The sequence below is a fragment of the Mus musculus genome, chromosome 7 (assembly GCF_000001635.26).
Source record: "Mus musculus strain C57BL/6J chromosome 7, GRCm38.p6 C57BL/6J".
Lineage (NCBI taxonomy): Eukaryota > Metazoa > Chordata > Mammalia > Rodentia > Muridae > Mus > Mus musculus.
In genome coordinates, this window is record NC_000073.6 from 90,340,988 (window position 1) to 90,361,363 (window position 20,376).

General features: G+C 44.1%; 1 protein-coding gene across 11 annotated transcripts in view; it reads left to right on the plus strand.

Moving 5' to 3' along the window:
• Sytl2 (synaptotagmin-like 2) overlaps nucleotides 1–20,376 on the plus strand; it is a 108,509-nt gene that overhangs the window by 38,777 nt on the left and 49,356 nt on the right. For 10 of the 11 annotated variants that reach the window (NR_110348.1, XM_006508360.4, XM_006508356.3 and 7 more), the window contains exons 2-4: nucleotides 7,440–7,905; nucleotides 17,146–17,297; nucleotides 19,058–19,190. Coding sequence is in view for 10 of the 11 variants with exons in the window: in XM_006508360.4 (XP_006508423.1) it covers nucleotides 7,805–7,905; nucleotides 17,146–17,297; nucleotides 19,058–19,190 (386 nt within the window). In the remaining variant the exon portion in view is untranslated. The remainder of the gene's footprint in view (nucleotides 1–7,439; nucleotides 7,906–17,145; nucleotides 17,298–19,057; nucleotides 19,191–20,376) is intronic. The other variant, NM_001289584.1, reaches the window with a different exon arrangement.

The following is a 20,376-nucleotide window of genomic DNA, read 5'->3' on the forward strand; positions in this document are numbered from 1 at the left end:
TTAATTCAGTGGTCTCATCTTTCGCTCTACATTATTGTCACCTGGAACCTGCAATGAAAACCTCCCAGATAGGGGTCCTACCACGGACCTGTTACAGGAGAATAACTTGGGGTAGGTAGGAATAGGGAAAGAGAATTTTAAAATTAGGATACAGAGTAATGGGTCTGGCTGTTAGAATTTTATGTGTCTTATTGTACAGTGTTCTGATTTATTCCCCTCTCTGTTACCCACTTCCATTTCTCCTGAGCATTCCTGAGAGGACCCTGCCTTCTTCCAGATAGGAGAGCTGGGAAATTTCAAAGGTTTTCAGGTGATCTAGTAGCTAGCTTTGGAAACCCCCCAAGTGACCACATCTGGAGAGAGTTTCTCACCTCCAGCCTGGCTGGGGATGTGCATAACTCTACAAAAATGAAGCTTTTAAAACTAAGCTAGCGACAGCTCCGGTTGAGTTAACTTTATGTTTCTGGGTTTAATTCCAGTCTAGTTAATGAATCAGCTGGTCCCTCCACTCTTCGCCTTTAACTATGAAACCTAGAAAAATAATTAAATCTAGGGTTGGTCTGTAATTCCTGCTCGCTACCAGTGTGCAGGTTTCAGGCATGCTGTGAAACGCAGCACATCTCATCTAGTTATCTGCATTTCCACTGAAACAGGATCCGCCCTGTAAGACATTTTCTTTGAGAGTTCTGGCTCTGATGTCAGGCAGCTGTGCCACCTGAAGCACTCGGCTAACTTTTCCTCTTTGTCTTCGTTTTCTCGTCTGAACAAAGGACCAGTGAGGCTTCTCTGATGCAGCTGTTACTGTGGGTGTGGGATGTGAGCTCACTCTCACCACAGCTGACAAACAACTGGTATAGAAAGGAATCTGTTCAACTCTTGATAATTGTGGAACTCTTTAGCCAGTCACCGGCCATTTCTGACCTACTGGGAATCTTCTATAGCGACCCCAGACACGGTCAGGCAGAACAGCACCGTGGGTGGGGACAGCTTAGAAAATGCACACTTCTGCACATCAATACCTGCTGTTGAGCTGGATGCTCTGAGCGTGATCCCTGGGACCCACATGCTGGAAGGAGAGACCTGACTCTCACAGGTTGTCTTCTGATCTCCACGTGTGTGCCTCGGAGTGCTCATGTTCGTCCACATGCATGCACACCACGCTGTTTAAAAATATAAACTCTATCATCTTCGAACTGAACTAGGAGTACTGGGAGGTACAGCAGGAGCTGAATCTAATAGTCACACTGAGGCTCGAGAACTAGAGCACCAACGGTATAAACTGCTCACTGAAAAGATCTCCAAATAAAAGCCAAACAAGTACCCAACCCAGCAGGTACACAGACGTCAACATAGAAACGAGTCCTGCAACTCCTCTAAAAGATCATTGCTCCTTCACAATAAATTTAAAAATATAAAAGTGGGTAAGACTCCAGATAAGGAACCTAGAAGTTTACACATGAAAACAGCCCAGAGGTTGCAAACAGTATAATGAAGCCAATCCAGAGCCTGCAGAAGAAAGCTGGAGAGAAAGGCAGCAACATGAATGCAAATGGGACAGTGGAATGTACGTGGTTCTGGAGGGCAGGGAGAAAGGAAGCCTATAGGTAGAATTGACAAGTTAGTTCCACCCTGGTGTAAGTGTTGGCCTTCATGCGTGCACATGGGTGTGGTGTAGAGTATTTAGGGGAGGCCTTTCTGCTGGGAGAGAGACAGGCAGATTCTGATTCTGTTCACCCCACCGTCAGCTTTCCCTGCAGTACCTGTGGGTTGTTCCGTTCATCCTTCAATGCCACTGTGATTTAGGAAGGGTATGAGGTCGTTAGCTTTGCATGATGGGGTGTGTAAGTGCTACTAGCAGGGATGAGGGGCGCATTGACCTGAGCTCTTCTGATTTTATTTTTATTATACTTTTGGTCAAGCACCATTCTCTCTAACTAAGACATGTTTGTGTTTGTCCTTCTTCTATTGCCCAGTGGGGGTTTCCCTTCTTTTGAGTTTTCTTCCTTAAAGTCATGGGACTGTCAGAACAATTTGCTTTTGTTCTGAAAAAAAAAAAAAAAAAAAAAAAACCTCATCATGTGAGAGCCACTGCTGACCTGCGTTTCCCTCCTCTCTCTCGGGGATCAAGGCCTGGTCTGACATACCAACCGCTTTGCAGGAAAGCCGAGGATGGCGCCTGATTCCCTTCTACTGGCAGAGCATCCTGGGAAAGAGATTCTTTAAGTACCCAAGGTTTTAACCCGAGGGTTGGTCAGCAAGATGATGGACTGAGGTTGCGTCTGTAAATCCAGCCTTCCTCTTTGCTATTAGCAGAAGCAGGTGTTACTTATGGTCTTCGATTCACTCTTCAATTTAATATCTGGACAACTGACAGGAGGAGCACTCACTCTTACAGATGAGCCATGGCAGGGATGACAGGCAGGAAATGCCAACCAAGCAGTCCCTGTTCAAAGCTCTCCAGTTTCCCATCTGGGTTGCTGTTCCTGGGGCTTCACAGGTGCTCTAGTTATTTTTTGCTGCTCAGAACAAAGGAACTTGGGGAAGAAAAGTTTTGTTTGGCTAACATGTCCTGATCACAGTTCATCATTGAGGGAAGTCAGAACAGGAACTAGAACAGGGCAAGCACCTGGAGGCAGGAGCTGATGCAGAGGCTATGGAGGGGTGCTGCTTACTTGCTTGATCCACCTTGGGTTGCTCGGCCTGCTGTCTTATAGAACCCACAGAATGTGTGGGCGGGTGGGGGAGGGGTTATGGGACATGGCCATAGCGGGCTCAGCCTTCCCACATTAATACTTCCCGGAGACATACCCACAGGCCAATCTCATGGAGGCAAGTTCTCTATTGAGGTTCCTCCTGCCTAGGTGACTCTATTTTGTGTCAAGTTTACAAAACCAACCATCAGATTGTGTGTCACCTGTAGTGTCCTATACAGAGCTTTCTAATATCTCACTCTGGAAAACAAAGCTCAGTTCTCGTGAAGTAGAAGCCCCACCAACCTGGGTTTCTTTATTTCCTACAAATACTTGATATTTTTCATTCCAATGTGAGTGGCAGGTGACCTGGGCCCAAAGTTCTCAGAACCCAAACCTTACCTAGAAATAGGCGGGTGGCGAATGAACAGGGCTGAGTTTGAGATGGATTGTAATAGTCGGAGTCAGGGGCTAATAGAGCACACCAGAGGGACTCCAACCTGACCTAGAGTAGTTAGAGAAGGCATGGAGCACAGTAAGCAGCAGTTAAGTCAGGGCCTGGAAGGAAAGGATATAGCAAAGACCCAATGACAAGAGGAGCTAGAAGTGTTCAGCCTGGGGCTATGAAGGGAAAGACTTTGGGGAAGAAGTAGGTGTGAGTTCCCAGACCATCATAAGGACTTTAAGCTTCACCTATTGGATCGTGGAACAGGATGGCAAAGTGTTTCCAGCCTGGTGTATGGATTGGTGGGAGCTGAGTTGTGGAACAATCACTTGGCAGCACGTAGAACATGGGTGGGAGGCTGGACACGAGGATGCTTCCACTCACCACTGGGATGCTTCTATGAATCAGTGATTTCCTATGAACACAGGAATATTCTTCTCACTTCCCTTCACTTAGAGATTACTATCTCCCTCCTTACAGAGCCATGTTCCTCAGAGGACGCCACACCTTACAGCCACAGCCAGTGGTCCCTTTATGCTTAAGGAGAGAATGATGGTCCACCAACAGCAAGCTTTATTTTGCCACCTTGTTTTGAGGAGTCCATGTGGAAATGGCACTGAAGAAGATGCCAGTGACAGGGTGATCTATTCTGTCAAAACAATTGGCAAATGTCAGTCTCACTTGATGGCAAAAGCCTTCTTTGGGCTCAGTCCCTTTGTTTGTAAGAACAAAGGATCTACCTCAGCATCATTCTGTGGGGAAGCAGAAGAAGTAGCAGGCACAGTGGAAGTAGCCATGAAACACCGACTTCCTTCTCCTGTTACCTGCCCCTCCTTACTGCTGTTTCATCTCAGATTGAGAGCAAGACCCTTCCAGTCCTTACAATAACCAATGCAGTGTGGACCACTTCCTCCCTGGCCCGCTCTTCCTGTTATCCTAGCTTACTCTGTGGTGACTGGCCCTAGCCAATTTGTGGGTTTCACTCCCATCTCGGGGTGCTTTGATATCTGCATAGTATATCTCTTCATCTTTCTCAGTTCCTGTTCAAATGTCATGTCAGTGAGGCCTACCTCAACCAACTCCTCTTATCTCACAGGATGATTCAACTTTCTGTCCAGCCTTCTCTTTCACAGCTCTGTCACCTGGAGATATTACAGTCTAATTATTTAGACTTTAGAAATTTTACAGAACTATTTGTATGGTTTACTGCAACCCCGACTCTTGCCGGTTACATGTAACTACACAGTCAGGAAGTTTTCCTTCCCTTCCTCCTTGCTGCCTTGCTAGTGTGCACAAGAGTGCTGGGCTCTCAACTGGTTGGCTGAGGGAATGAATCAATCGCTTAGCTCCTAGCTAACTGCTGTCTGAAATAGTGGGAGCAGGCATGTGGTACTGAGGAGTCTCAACTGCCCTCCAGTCAGCCTCACACAATCAGACTGGATAGCGATTCCTGACTATTCACCTCGAAGGAGAGGAGAGTTCCAGTCCTGCACTGCATTTGGGAAATGAGAAAATCCCCCTCTACCTTGTTAACAGCCTTTCTTAAGAGGTACCTTTGTTTGAGTCCTTAGACATCAGGACATGCCACTGGTTAGCATGCATTTTTCCCCCCCTTGGATGTGTGGAAACCAACATTTCTACCTGTGGCAGATCTTCTCATTTCTACTGTGAGACTATCAAATTTGTTTTTCTCATCCTGTCCCAACTCCTGAAACATAGAAGCAACCTCTTTCTGAACCAAATGGCAATACAAGGAAGGCCTCACTGAGACAGTGGTCAGTATGGGACCTAAGTCCAACCTTTGGGATCTGACAAGGTTGCTGTGTGTAAAAGAAGGGAAGAACTGAGAAGACTGTGTCTTGATGACAGTGTGTGTTGAAACTGGTTGGCTGGCTGATTGACTCATTTACTATATTTATTCCTATTCAGAGACACATAGTAAAATAGGGGCCTGAGAGCAATTATAATAGTTGATTATTCTCTCTCTCTCTCCTCTCTCTCTCTCAATAACATATAACATTCACTATTGCAATTGTATGTGGGTAAAAGGCATAGATTTCCACATTTATTGATGAAATATACATTCGCACGCACATACACATTTGGATGAAGAAGAGGCTTTTGAATAAGCTAGGCTTCTGCTGCAAATATGAAACTTTAGTGGCTTCTAACAATAAATGTTTGTTTCTTTCTGCCATAGCTGTGGGTCAGCCAAAATGACCCTGTTTCAGGTGGGTCAGGTTCAAGTCTGTTACAAGAAGGACATGAAACATTAGGAGCGAGAATTTAATGTATTAATGGTCTTACCTCTGCCTATGAAAGTTAGCCTCATGGAGATGGTAACTCTGATCTGCTTTGAAGGATGAACAGTTTCTAAGGCAGAAAGGCAGGCTATAGCTGTCTTAGTTAGGGTTTTACTGCTGTGAACAGACACCATGACCAAGGCAAGTCTTATAAAAAACATTTAATTGGGGCTGGCTTACAGGTTCAGAGGTTCAGTCCATTATCATAAAGGTGGGGGCATGGCAGTATCCAGGCAGGAATGGTGCAGGAGGAGCTGAGAGTTCTGTGTCTTCATCCAAAGGCTGCTAGTGGAAGACTGACTTCCAGGCAACTAGGGTGAAGATCTTATACCCACACCCACAGTGACACACCCATTCCAACCAGGTCACACCTATTCCAACAAGGCCACACCTTCAGATGGTGCCACTCCCTGGTCCAAGGATATACAAACCATCACAATAGCATATGCATATACATGAAAAATTTAAAAGAGGACATTTGACATAATGTATTCAAATACATTTGTATATGTGTCTGTATATACATGCGTGTATATGTGTGTATGTGTATATATATATGTGTATATGTGTGTGTGTGTGTGTGTGTGTGTGTGTGTGTGATCTATCTCTGTCTCTCTTCCACAAAAAAAAAACAAGAAAAAAAAGTGAAAGTCAAAACAAACTAATAAAAGAAATCATTAAAAACAAAAACAAAACAAGAACAAAAAAAGTGCACCAAAAAAAGTTGGAATCCCTTTTGATCAAGCAGTCTTTCTGTTGTTGTTTTGTTTTGTATTTTAATTTGGTAATTTGAGACAGGGTTTCTCTGTGTAGACCTGGCTGACCTGGAACTCACTCTGTAGACGGGGGTGGGGTGGGGGGTGGTTCTTTGAATTTTGAGATCCACCTGCCTCTACCTCTGCCTTCCAAGCTCTGGGATTAAAGTCAGGTGCTGCCACCACCGCCACCAGCACAATCTTACTTAGAAGCAAAAGAACGGACTCAAAGGGAGCAAGAATGTGTTTTCACTGGCTAGTCTTGGTACAGGATGCAAGAAGGATTCTTTTTATATTCGATGCTTTACTTGATTATAGTCTGCAAAGGACACCCTAATGTTGAGTATAAAGGAGCAGATAAAACCTCTGGTAGACTAACTCAGTTAATGGCTTACAGCTAGCAGGCTAATGGTAGCTGTGCAGTAGTTCTGTTTTGCAAGGTATCTATGCATAACCTTTACTCACTTGTGTACACACTGTCTTTTCTTCTTAAATGAGTCTGCTTTAAGAATTACTAAAGCCTACGGCTTTGAGCGTCTAGATTTGTCAAAAGACCTCTAGCCGAGAGTAAGTCGTCTCTAAAATCTTGCCTCATGGCATTCTTCAGATTTCCTCCTCTTATTTTACCCATCTTTAGAATTCCTCAAGGCAAATAGGATTCTTACCTATCACGTGATTCAAAAGGGCTGACCTGGGATGATGGGATGTTTTGAAACTCTCTTTCTTCCTTTCCCCCAGTTTATATGTACATATCAATAAGTGTTCAGAAATGAAGAAAGACATGCTTGGCAGGTTCCTCCAGGCCCAGTGAAGGTTAGCGGTGCAGCCTAAAGAGCAGGAACTACAGTCCTATTCTAGTTCTGCCCTTGGTGAGTTCTGCTGCATTGCAGAATACAGAGTCACACCAGTGGAATGCTTCAAATCTTTAATTCCCATTTCTTTCCCACAATTCTTTGACGCCCTCAGTCTCACCGCCCTGGTCCTGCTGAATTCCAGCATCATTTTTTAGGCCAGGAATTTCTAGAGCAAGAACCCCCACTGCTCAGGTAGGTTGCTAAACATTGGCAGGCATCTTTGTGTGCTCCATCTCTGTGGTCTAGAATTGGAGAGAAGCATGTTTCTGACACATTGACCTTGAGCTCAGGAAGCTGGCAGAACTGGTTTTCTCAGTGCAAAACCCTCACTGAAAAATGTACCACTAAAATTCTTCGCATTGACTGGAGTTTGTTGTCTCATGATCCTCCAGGTTAAGGATGCAGCAAGGAGGCTGTTGCTCAAGATGGTGATGAGGGTGGAGATACTGTGTCTAAGACTGGTCCAGAGAAGGTGCACTGAAGGAATTCTGCTAAAGACCCAAGCAAGGCATGCATCCTCCTCCTGAGACCTGTTCATCCTACAGACCGCTGCTACCTTGAGGGACCTTGCTGTCACGACTTTGATGTCATCTGCCTAAAATTTTTGTGGAGCCCAGATAAGACTTTCACCACCAAATAAGATACCATTTACTTTTGCATCCTGTAATCATCCTGGCTGTAGTCTCAGCTGTTTTTTGCCGAGAATCCCAAGCTACATTTGTTACAATTGTTCCTTTTGTGGAAGCTGTGCTCCAAAATGATCGACTTAAGTTTCCTGACAGAGGAGGAGCAAGACGCCATCTTAAAGGTTCTGCAGAGGGATGCTGCCCTGAAGAGGGCTGAAGAGGAGAGAGTCAGGTAAGAGGCCAGAAAGGTGCTCGGGTGTGAAGGAAAGAAAGAGGCAGTCTGCAGAAAATAGAACTGTTTTCTTCTCAGGCATAACTGGTAGTTTGTCTTGCAGCCTAAACTTACACATTCCAATTTTAGATTAACTTCCTGGACAGAAGTTTCCCTCCTGATGTTTCTTAATTTCCCTACTGTGCTCCCAGCAGAAACAAGGTCTCAATGAAAAACTTTGGCTAGGCGTGCTGCACATATGTGTAGTTCAAGTTACTCAGGAGAGTGAGGAAGGGAGCACTCTAGCTCACAGTTTGAGATCAGCGTGGGTGGTGCAGTGAGATCCTATTCCTCAAAATAGAAACACACCCTATATGCCTCTGACTCCGTTTAAAAACAAGTCGTGGCCATCCAGAGACTGACTTACCTGGGGATCCACCCCATAAACAACCATCAAACCCAGACACTATTGCGGATGCCAGCAAGAGCTTGCTGATAAGAGCCTGATATAGCTGTCTCCTGAGAGGCTCTGCCAGTGCCTGACAAAATACAGAAGTGGATGCTTACAGCCATCCATTGGACAGAGCACAGGGCCCCCAATGGAGGAGCTAGAGAAAGGACCCAAGGAGTTGAAGGGGTTTGCACCCTCATAGGAGGAACAACAGTATTAACTAGCCAGTACCCCCAGAGCTCCCTGGGACTAAACCACCAATCAAAGAAAACACATGGTAGGACTCATGGCTCTAGCTGCATATGTAGCAGAGGATGGCCTAGTCAGTCATCAATGGAAGGAGAGGCCCTTGGTTCTCTGAAGGTTCTATGCCCCAGTATAGGGGAATGCCAGGGCCAGGAAGCAGGTGTGCGTAGGTTGGGGAGCAGAAGGAGTGGGGAGGGGATAGGGGATTTTCGGAGGAGAAACTAGGAAAGGGAATAACATTTGAAATATAAATAAAGAAGATATCTAATAAAAAAAAAAAGAAAAAAAGCAGAAGCACTAAAACAAACAAACAAACGAACGAAAAAAAAACAAAAAAACAAAAAACAAAAAACCCCGAGTCATGGAACTAGGCATGATGACCCATGTCTGTCTGGAATCCCAGAATTTAGAAGGTTGAGTTAGGGGGACTGCCTGGAGTTCAAGATTAGCCTGGATTATCATATAAACCCCATCTTTAAAAAAACAAAAAACAAAAAAGAACCAAACAAAAACCCAAACAAGCAAACAGAAAAGATGCTGGAGAGATAGTTCAGTCAAGTGTTCAAGTGTTTGCCACTTAAGCGTAATGACCTGCTAGGCATGGCAACATGTATCTATAGTCCCATTGCTGGGAAGACAGATATTGATGATCCCTGAGGCCTACTGGCTAGCCGGTCTATCTGAATGGGTGAGGGCTAGGTACAGTGAGAGGCCCTGTGTGAATAAACATAAGATGGAGAGGAATTGAGGATGAATGCCTTTTGCCAACCTCTGGTCTCCTTACGTTCCTCCATGCGTGCATGCACGCACGCACGCACGCACAACCACATGTAAAAAATAAAGAAAAAAATTAAATACAAAAAAGAAGAAATTTAGTTTAGTGTTTTGTTTGGTGTGTGTGTGTGTGTGTGTGTGTGTGTGTGTGTGTGTGTGAGAGAGAGAGAGAGAGAGAGAGAGAGTAGGGAAGGGAGAAAGGGAGAATGATTGAGGCAGTGTTGTTATATAATCCAGTCCGACCTGGATTTTTAAAAAATAAGTAGCTCATGTTTCTGAATACTTTCAAAATTGCTAGGTCTGGCTTTAAGAGAAAAATTAAAAGTGCTCTTCAAACAGGTCAAGTTTGCATTTGACTTGGATCCTTCAAAGAAGGAATCAACTTGACCTATTGCCCTTTTTGATTGGAACCCAAATATTCTCTGTCAACATTGCTACCACGATCACTCATCTCCATGGTAGAAAGAACACTAGAGCATGCTGCTGGATAACTGGACTTAATTCTTCACTGCCTCTTCTAGGTCCTGGGTTCTGCAACCCACTGTCTCTGTAGTCATGGGCTTTGAGAGCAGCGAAAGGGTTCCTGAAGATTAGTTAGCAGTTTTAGCTTACTGGTTTCCATTCCAGTTCTCCAGAAGGAATAATAAGCTGTGTGCTTATTTTTGGAACATCAGGACTACAAATTATGGACTTATTTGACTAAACATTAATGCTTTATAAAATCACTCAATTCAAGTGTGCTAGCATGCCTGATTATTGCTACTAAGAACAGTAAACAAACAACAGTTTTATCAGGTTATAAGGGGCTTATTATGCTCCGCACCTCTCACAATTTTGTACTCTGTTGTGGAGTCAAGCAATGGAGTGGTATGATGACCCCAGCTGATTGGACGTGGAGATTTACTATGTGACAGGTGGGTGACTTGCCCAACCAGTAGGTGTCACGAAGTAAAAATCAAACCCTCATCTCTACTGTTTCTCCTCCCAAGACGCGCCAGTGGAGAAGGGGACTTCAGTCATGATACAAAGCTGACATGGAGCTGTGGTGGTGAGAATGGGATCATGCCTTCTCCTATGTCACTTACAACACTCTGTGGGGTCTCCCCACAAAGAGTGTCAATGATCCAGCCACAGTTTACAAACCCTTTGCTGAACTTTACCCTCCTGCTTCTTCTAACAACCTTGAGCTTTGGCAAGGCAAGGACTGAACCATGATGCACTTGAGAACAGAGCTCAGTTAGGCCACAGCCTCCAAGTTAATGCCATGTGTTCTTTGGCAGCCTCTCCTTGGGTCTGCTGTTCTGGAAGGGCCAAGCAGGCTTCCGAGGGTTTCTGGCACCTATGTTTTATTGCTGTTGTAAAGAGGATGAAGCTTAGAGGTGGCAAAAATTCTTGTGCCAGCCCTAGTTACTAACACTTCCTGAACACCTTTCTAAATAGACACCAAGAGTTTCTTGACCACGGGCAGGGACAGGACCTTATGGATAGAGATAGTATGCACTGGAAAGGGCAGATGGTCAAAGGAGTATGTACACTTCTGAAAGGGTTTATTTGATGTGTTCCACACAAGAAGATTCTTGCTCAGGAACCAAGTTGCTTTTGGGTGAAAGGGACTTGTAGGGATGGTCCCGAATTTCTCCTGTTTCTGGGCCACGACCTGGTCTCTGATTTCTGAAAACGATCCTTCTTGGGCTTTGGCTTAACGGCTCCTTTGTAAGCCTTCGGAGTTCATCTTTCCTCTTTGGTCAGTTAGAGCTAGATAGCTCTGGCAAGACTTGTTGTTGATCTGCTTCGGCCATTTTACAGACAGGCAGGATGGCAAAGCAGGAAAGAGGCCATGAGTTTCCCAGGATCAGACAACTGTTCTGTGGCAGAGCCATGATCTTGGTCCAGCACATGATGTCTTATGCTGTCCATTGAAGATTTTCCTCCAGAACTGAACATTGAGAGTTCAGTAATGATGCAGGGACCTTGGAGTCAAATCTCACCACCAGCAGTTAACCATCTGTGGCTTGTTAGGGCAAGTCGCTTCACCTCCCTTCCGAGCCTCAACTCAGACCGAGAATGACCAGGTCCTGACCAAGCACTTTTAAAAATGCTTCTTCCTCTTCCTGGCATGCAAAGATGACAGGGACATTTGAATCCTACTTCACACAGCTTGACCTCTCAGAAAAGCACAGAGGGTGCTGGTTAAGTTTGATTCCTTATCAGGGAATTACTTCCCAAAGTCTCCACTATTTTTAAAACAGTAAAATTGAATTGCATATCTTATAAATGAAGTACCTGCCCTTGAGAGTGATGTGAATGGTATTTCAAGATGGTTGAAGACATGACCCTCAGGGAATTTACCATCCAAGGATTAAACCCTTCATTTAAAGGATTATTGATTGGAAAATTTAAAATTTAAAGTTTGTTCTCCTAACATGATTTTACAGCTTCAGTTCTCCTTGCTGTCTAAGAAAAAGCAATGATGTGTTAATTATAGTTAGCATCATTAGAGAAGTAAGCCTGCCATTACTATGTAATCTGGAAGTGTGTACGGTATGTGTGCACATGTGACATGTGTGTGTGTGACGATATACGTGTATAGGTCAGAGAAAACCCTTGGGTACTGGCCCACCACTTGCATATATGTTAAGGCACAGTCTCTTGTTGTTCACCACTAAAGCCATCAGGATGGTATCTTATGAATGACTCTCCTGTCTTTATTGCCCATTTTACTATAGAAATATAGGACTTACAGATGTGTGCTTCTGTAATCAGCTTTATGCTGGTTTTGAGGATTTAGGACAGACACCCATACTTGTATGGAAAGCGGTTTTTCTCACGAAGTCATCTCTTAGCCCCTTCCCGTTCCTCATTGTGTAGCTCAATCGTGGTGTAGTCAAATTGGGGTTCTCCTTCCATCTCAGCTCCTTGTGTGCTGAGATTCCAGTTGTGAATGGCTTTCATATGTTAATTCTTTATGGCCTCTGGAATACAGCCATCCCATAGGCATGATGATGATGACGACAGTGGAGGGCTCTTGCACTGTTGTCTACAAGACCAGGCCCTGATTCAGAACCCTTGTCAGTAAGGCTAGAGACAAGGTTTATATTCTTATTAAAGCTGGTTTGCCACTTTTCATGCATCTACTGCTTTGAAGTGTTCATATTCCAAATCCACGCAAGACACTTTGGGGATGACGTAGGTCATATGTTGCCTTCCACGCTGACTAAATGGATGATAAAATGAGTATCACACAGGAGACATGCCCAGTTCCCAAACCACCTAAGCTGTTAGTGGTACAACATGGACCTGGACCCAGGAGAATGTCCTCGTAAGATCTCTGGGTTGCACATGGGAAGGCAACAGCTCCAGGCGCACATCCAGGCACACATCAGCTCCCCGAGCGCACATCTGTCTTCTGTGCTATTTTTACTTCAGTCACAAGCACTGGACTCAAGTTACTCTCACCTTGTGTCCATAACTTCTGAGTGGAGATGTTTGATAGGTGAACAGAGAAGCAGACATCAGGATAGATGTTTTTCTCTTCCACTCTGTCCCTCTGTCTGACTCTTCCACCCTTGAGGGGGAACATTACTATACACACACATGTGTAATTTTAGACTTTTATGGTTTGAAAATGACACACTGTCGAGGTGGCGTTTCCTGTGCTCTGCGTCACCCTGCCAGCAGGAAATTGCTGTACGTATCTGTCTGAACACCACCCCAGCACCACGTCCTGACCCCATATGCATACAACCACATCTACAGAGATGGGCCTTTTTTTTTTTCTTCAGTAGATTCCATCTCAACCTCCACCACATCATATGATTCTCAGATGCTTTTTTAGTATGTTGCTTCTTTTTAAGTAAAGACAGTTTTTTTTTTCATTGAAGAATTAGCTTCCAGGACTTCTGGTGGAGGTTTCCCTGAAAGCAAAGTCCTGGGGGCTGCGGCATTCAGGGAGTTCCACAGAGTGGTGTAGTCCAACCTCCTTCCAGAGATGGGAAAATAGAGTGGAAGAGAGTAAGCAGCCTGCAAGATGACAGCCTTGCTGGTCCACCAGGAAAGCCCATGTGCGTTCCCACTTTGTGCTGAATCTCTGCAGATTATGGGCATCTGTGGTCTGCCCACATCCCCAAAAATGTGTTTCTTATCATTTTAAGGGACATTTCAATTCACTTTCTTTCTAGGTCTGTTGATTTCTAGACTCTCCATCAATGCATGAGTCCCTTGGTAGAAAGAATAAAGTGTGACAATTACCTTAGAATCCAAAATCTTGTTAGGCTTTCCCAGGCAATGCAGGAGAGGTGAGAGTCAAGCTATCTTCTGGGCCTGGCCCTGTGCTACCTTGGGCAAGACTTTTAACTTCTCTGGACTTGAACCATCTCATATAGAAAATGAGGTCATTTTTAAGTCACAGAATCTTATCATCTTTCCTAAAATATATTGGGAGGGGGCGGGGCGTTGAGAGACAGAAAGAGTGAGATGAAATGTCATGCTTGTACAAGGAGACTGTGTGGAAGTTAATGGAAGCACGGAGGCCTGTACACTGGAGTGATTCACATAGCCTGTGCTGTTTGTGTGTGCACCAGGGCCTTGCAGCCAGTTATTAAGAGGAGAGGAGACCAAGGTTGCAAAGACCTCCAAAGGCTCTATCGCAAAGTACTTTTCAGCTGGCAAAAACAACTAGAGGCTTGCTCTGAAAGGATGACAGAGCAGTGGTTTTTCTGGGCTGAGTGATGTTCTCCCACCTACCTGCCCACCGGCAGGTCTCTTCTTTGTGCTAGTGTGCATGTATAGAGAGGGTGGTGAGCAGAAACAGTGTTAGTCCTAAGAAATCTACCCTTTTCCCCTCAGCTAGATGGTACAGCAGTTAGAAAATCCAGGGCTAATATGGCTCATTCAAGTATAGCTCAGAAGAAAGGAGAAATAGCAGAGCTATTAGAAGAGATGTTGGTACCATCACAGTGGGGTCATTCAAATGACTGAACTTAATTCTGATATTACATATAGGGAGTCATCTCCAGAATATTACATGTGACCAAGATAAAAGAAAAAAAACCAGAGAATATTAAAAACCTACAGCAATAATCATCTTAGAAAATGCAAAAGTGGCTCTCACTAAATTTGAAAGAATTCTTATTCTTTTACCACTTTCAAACAAAAGAGCCAGAAACCCTGTTCTTACCACAATGCTGACTAACCGCTTCTGGGGCCATGTGTCTCTGAGGGTGTGACTCACATAGCCTCGGTGCCATTTGTGCATACACTGGGGCCTTGCAGATGCTTATTAAGATGAGAGGAGACCAAGGCTGCAAAGACCTCCAAAGGCTCTATTGCAAAGTACTTTTTGGTTAGCAAAAACAATCTCATGAAGAGAAACTGGGAGTCGCTGCTATGAGGGTTTGTGGTACACCAACAGGTTACCATATGTCATGGTGTGTTTTTTCCTGTTCTGAGGAGAGATGAGTAGTCCTACCTCATCAGAAATTCTGCCACTATGGTGGCCTCTGGTCCCCTGAAACTTGGCAGTGATGGGATCTTCATTTGTATCTTTTCTTATTCAGACCACTGTGGCTGTTGATCACTTAATTGTTCAATGACTTACTCAGCAAACAGTTACTGGGTACCAACCTTGTGCCAGTCTCTGTACTTCATGACAGAACTATAAATGGTGATAAGGATATAAGCCTTATCTTTAAGGAGCTTGCATCCACAAATGACTGAGTGAAAGAGATGTATAAACAGAGCCTAGGAATACTGTGTAAATGAGGAAGGGTGGTATTGTGGGAACAAGGAAAAAGACAGTGTGTCTTTGTGGTGCTCAGGCTGAGTCTGCAGAAGCAGCAGTGGGAGGAGCAGCTGGACAAAGCCACACAAAGATGTGCAGAGGTCATCGGCCTCTTTACAAGAGCTGGGCACTGCTAAGTACGTCCAGGCTAGCATGCCAATAAATTATCTCAAAAGTCTTCAAAAGCAGGTCTTATCCTCCCCATCTTTACAAGCAAGGAGACTGAAATGTAGGATGGTTCTCTACTCTTTCCATTGTCATGTTTAGGTGGAATTCAAACTAGGCTTTGGTCCTGTTTGGGAGAGCCTCCAGAGCCTATAGTATCAGCCAGACATTTCTACCACTAATACCTACAGATAACAGAAGAGCAGTGTTGGAAACAATGAGAAGTTGAGTGTGCTGGCAACTGGGGCTTGGGAGTGCCTTCTGGGAAATAAATCCAAAAAGTGACATTCCTGCCCTCTGCCAGCATATTGTGTTTAAGACATTAAGCAAATATATATGGAATGAATGCCCTGCTTCCATGCCCAGTCTGATCATGAACAGGTAGATTTTTTTCCCCTTCTTTAATTGGACAGAACTGTGGTTCTTCTGGAAGGAGAAAAATTAAGAACTACCGCCAGCAGCCCAGCAGGGACTGTCTGCTTGATCAAGAGCCTTAAGCCATGAGCAAACTATCTGAAGCACTTGATCCTTTGGTGGCTGAGGCCTGGGAAGTAATGATGCTGTGCCTGTCAGGATTTGTAGATAGCCTTTTGTGACGGTGTGTGACTAAGGAATGTGATGAGAATGCTCGGGTCAGAACCACTTCTTCCTAGGTGATCAGGAGAGGCAATACTAGAGGAGAGTTTATGTTTGGTAGACAAAGAACCACTTCCTTGAAGCATACTTAAGAAAGAGGAGGCTAGGCCCCTCCAGCTCCTTCCCTTTCCACCTGTGCCTATGTGCAGTCCTCATCCCCAGCCCAGCCATTATGAGCCCCACTCACATTACCTGGCTAAGACAGACTTGATCATAGACAAGGAGCATCTAAGCTTGAATGAACCCGCTTGGATTTGTGCAACACATTGTCTTTCAAGAGTTCTAAGTTTCCCAAGGGCTTTTCATTGGACTTTACTGAGGGTGTCTCTAAGAGGATGAAGAGACAGACTTGGAATTCTGACTTTATTGACTAGAAGGATGTGAAGGTTAGAAGACTCATTGACTCCAACACCTTTTCCCACAACCAGCAGAAGTTAGGGATGCTTTAGGATGGCACCAGTAAGTTTGTTGCTTAGGTGTCAGTTGCTCAGTGAGCGTGGATGACTATGGAACCTTTAAAAGCAACCTCTGTACTGATGGGACTTGCCTGTGCCGCCTCTGTTCATCCTGCCTCAGCACACACAGCATCATGCCCCCTCCCCTTCCAGGCTTTCAGGATAGTCGCTTGGGAAACTCATTTCACTGAGAAGGGAAGAGCCTGGGAGCTGCTCATCACACACTAGTCCAACAGGAAACCCTATGAGATGGGGTATTTCCCCCATTATGCAGGTGAGGAAGATGGCCAGGGATGCGCTCTCCATCATTCCTCTCAAGGGTGCCCATTTGACTAGAGAAGACTGCAACCAAGATGTGATTGGGCTCTTGAGAAATGTCAGGCAGAGCAGTTAAGAGCACCTGCTGCTCTTGCAGAGAGGACTTGGGTTCAAATCCCAGCACCTGCAACTCCAGTTCTAGGGGGACCTCTTCTAGCATCTGTGGGCAATAAATATCCATTGTGCATTTACGTACATGCAAAAGAGTCATACACATAACAGTAAAATCTTTTTTTAAAAAGTGCCTGACATTTCTGATTAGTTTTTTTTTTTAGTCAAAGCAGAACATTTGTAAGTCATCTTGGAAGTTTGTGGCACATAAATTAGGAAGAGCTTCATTTTGCCTGTGTATTTACAAATCTCTTCATGTAGTATCACAGTGAGCTCATTTATTTACTGTGTGTTCTCAGACAAGTAAAGTTTTTTTCCCTTTGCAGACATCTGCCTGAAAAAATTAAGGATGACCAACAACTAAAGAATATGAGTGGCCAATGGTTTTATGAAGCTAAGGCAAAAAGACACAGGGACAAAATCCACGGTGCTGACATCATCAGAGCATCCATGAGAAGGAAGAAGCTCCCAGCGGCAGGTGAGGTCACAGCTGACATTTGTTTAGGATGGAGGGTGGGAAAGGGTGTGAGACTCTTCACTGAAATATGCGGAAGGAAATCAATCCACCTGTGCCTGGCTATGCTTTGCATAGTGTATGGCCTTCTCAGTCAAAATCCTCTTACCTTGAATTTGGATGGATGAGGGCAGGGCTAAGTAGTAGGCTGTAGAGGAAGACAACTGTTTGGGTACCACCTTTAAATGTAGTAGCCTTGGTGCTTGGGGAATTATGAGGAATGTGCATGTCTTTCTTTGGCTTTGTGTGTGTGTGTATGTGTGTGTGTGTGTGTGTGTGTGTGTGTGTGTGTGCATATGTATGTGTCTGTATGGGTCACTGTGTGTGTGCATGCACATGTGCATATGAAATCAGGTCTCATACTCAATGATCTTGAACGTGATTCTTCTTTAATCATCCAAACACATCACTTAAAGGACTATTTTATTTAGAATTCTTTTTATGTCACTACTTCATTTTGTCGCGTAACTCAAGATTAATCATTGTAAGACTCTAGATCTAGCTTATAGACAAAGAAAAATAGCATCTTTAAGGCATTTGATATATAATGAATGCTAATTATCTATTTTTAACTGTAGAAGCAATTTTGTAAGATGCGTATACTTTTTCTATAAATATTATCGGGCAACTAGGGTTAACTTGCCAGCAGTCATACTATTGCTAAATGGCAGAGCTAGGAGTGAAAATCTTTGGACTGTGTCATACTTATTTCAGATAAGTTTTTGACCTCTAAGCATGTAAAGTGTGCTGCCTCCAGCTCTCTTGGTTTTCAAGCATATTCAGCTCAGAAGAAATCTTGGGTGGTACTGGCTAGTACTGTGGTTCCATTTGCAATCAAAGATGCTAGACTGACCTATGGCAAGTTCAATAGGGGATAGATTCCACCTTGGAATTCATTTAGAAATTGGAAGCCCCAACATTGTCCCATCTTAACACTGATGAACATATTCTTGGCATGTACAATGTGGCCTTGGGCAATTTTCTTGAGCTTTTTAATATCCAATTTCCAAATTTATAAACTTGGACAATACCTTTCACCATATAGGATAATGTCCACAAAAAAAAAAAAAAAACCTCAGCACAGTTCTTGGTCATTAATCACCACTCAGCTGGTGCTAATTACAGAGATTCGGGAAGAGAGTGCTGAGTATTGAGAGGCAGGAAACCTTCCTGAAGACGTGGCACAGAGGTTTTATGGGGTGATGACACTCAAGCAGTGTGGAGTGGAGAACTTAGAATTTGGATTTGTGGACAGACCTACGGGACAGGAGAGGCACTGGGAAGGGACCTCCTAAATTAGGATCGTTTGTTCACCTTTGTACCGCAGAGTCAAGCATTGCATTTAGCTGGTGATTGGGACTGAGTTAATGCTTGATAAGGATCCCACTCTGAGCATCTCTTGCCTAAGGATATCCAATCCTGCCTCCAATTCAGGTCATATTAACCTAAAGGAGGTTAGAACTTTGCTTCATCGATCTCTAGGGTGCCTGTACCTTTAAAGGCACGCCTATCCTTTTAGGAGACTGGGAAGCAAGGATCTGAAATCAGGGAAATCTACTAATTTCTCTCACAACTATCATTTTGGTCCTGAGACCCAGTGGTCATCTTGGCAGTTGGGAGGCCTGAGGTTCAGATTTGAGCCCTTATTGATAGGAGCCACCGAGAAGGGTATAGATTATAGCATAGAGAGGTAACCTTTCTATCTTTACTGTTTCCTGTTTCAGCTGAGCAGAATAAGGACACAGCAATGAGGGCAAAGGAGAGCTGGGTGAATAATGTTAACAAAGATGCTGTCCTTCCTCCAGAGATAGCTGTTGTGGAAGAGCCAGAAGATGACACAGATCCCGCAGGCCCAAGGTATGACACAACTTGTGGGACACATCATGGCTTGATGTGTTAGGTAGGCAAATGTGGGCTTGGGGTACAAAGTCAGGACAGGACTCATAGGAGTGAGGCTGAGTGATGCTTGGGGAATTCTGGGGTCTGGTGCAGACCTAGACAAGCGTCTTTTCTAGCTTTCAGAATTTGCAATAGATCTCAACCTCGGAGTCAAAGTGTCGAATGGCTGTTTCTTCCATTATCAGGAGTGGTGGGTTTTTATTTGTTCTAAAGATTTTCTTAGGGTAGGGTAAAGGAGTCTGCGAGTGCTACAGTTCATTTCAGGGGACAGATGAGTCCTGATCACACTGTTAAATCTGGTGAGTGAAAGATGCTGAAGGACCTGAAGGACCAAAACCAGGCAGGACAGAGAGGACTGATAAGGACTGATCAGAACTGGTTCAGATCCGTGGGCATGTAGTATATAGCAAATACCCCTGTAAAATGCATTCTCCTCTGTATTCCATTATTGACTTCTGGATGCTTTTATTCAAAAGTTTTGGATGACATTTGTTGACCTTTGCAAGAGGTAACAAGCTATGGGACTATGTTGCTCCAAAACTTTGGGGACTTACTCAGTTGCTTTTAGGTACTTACAGGTATTCTCCTTAGCATCTTTCTCTTGAGGTCACAGTTAATACCTTTTGGTGGGAAGAGAAATTTTGTTTTACCTCTATGGGCTCAGTGGAGACAACTCACCTCAGAACCTCATACTGGCATGAAGACAATGTCTTTGATGGTGGGACACATTAGTCTGAGACCAAGGCACTGTGGAATCAGAGATATTTACAACAGTCTAAAGGCAAAGAAGGCTGAGCATCTAAGACCACTACCAATGGGCATGTCAGAGTCAACTATGATTAAGTCATGCCATGTGAGAAATGGAATACTGACTCTAATAAGGTGACTGTTAATTGCCTACTTCCCATGAGTGATGGGCTTCACCGTTTTCCTCCAGGACCATTTTTAATTTTCTGTGTCATCTATGTTTGTCTGCTATGTTGGCTAGAGGTTAAGGTTTGGCTTGATATGTGACCTTAAAGTAGTATCTTTAATTTCTTAAACCTTTACCTCCCCCGCTATATAACAAGATTAATAATCTCCTAACAGAGTTATTAGGAAACCAAATAACTAGTAAATGTAAAATTCGTTTTTAACTTAATTA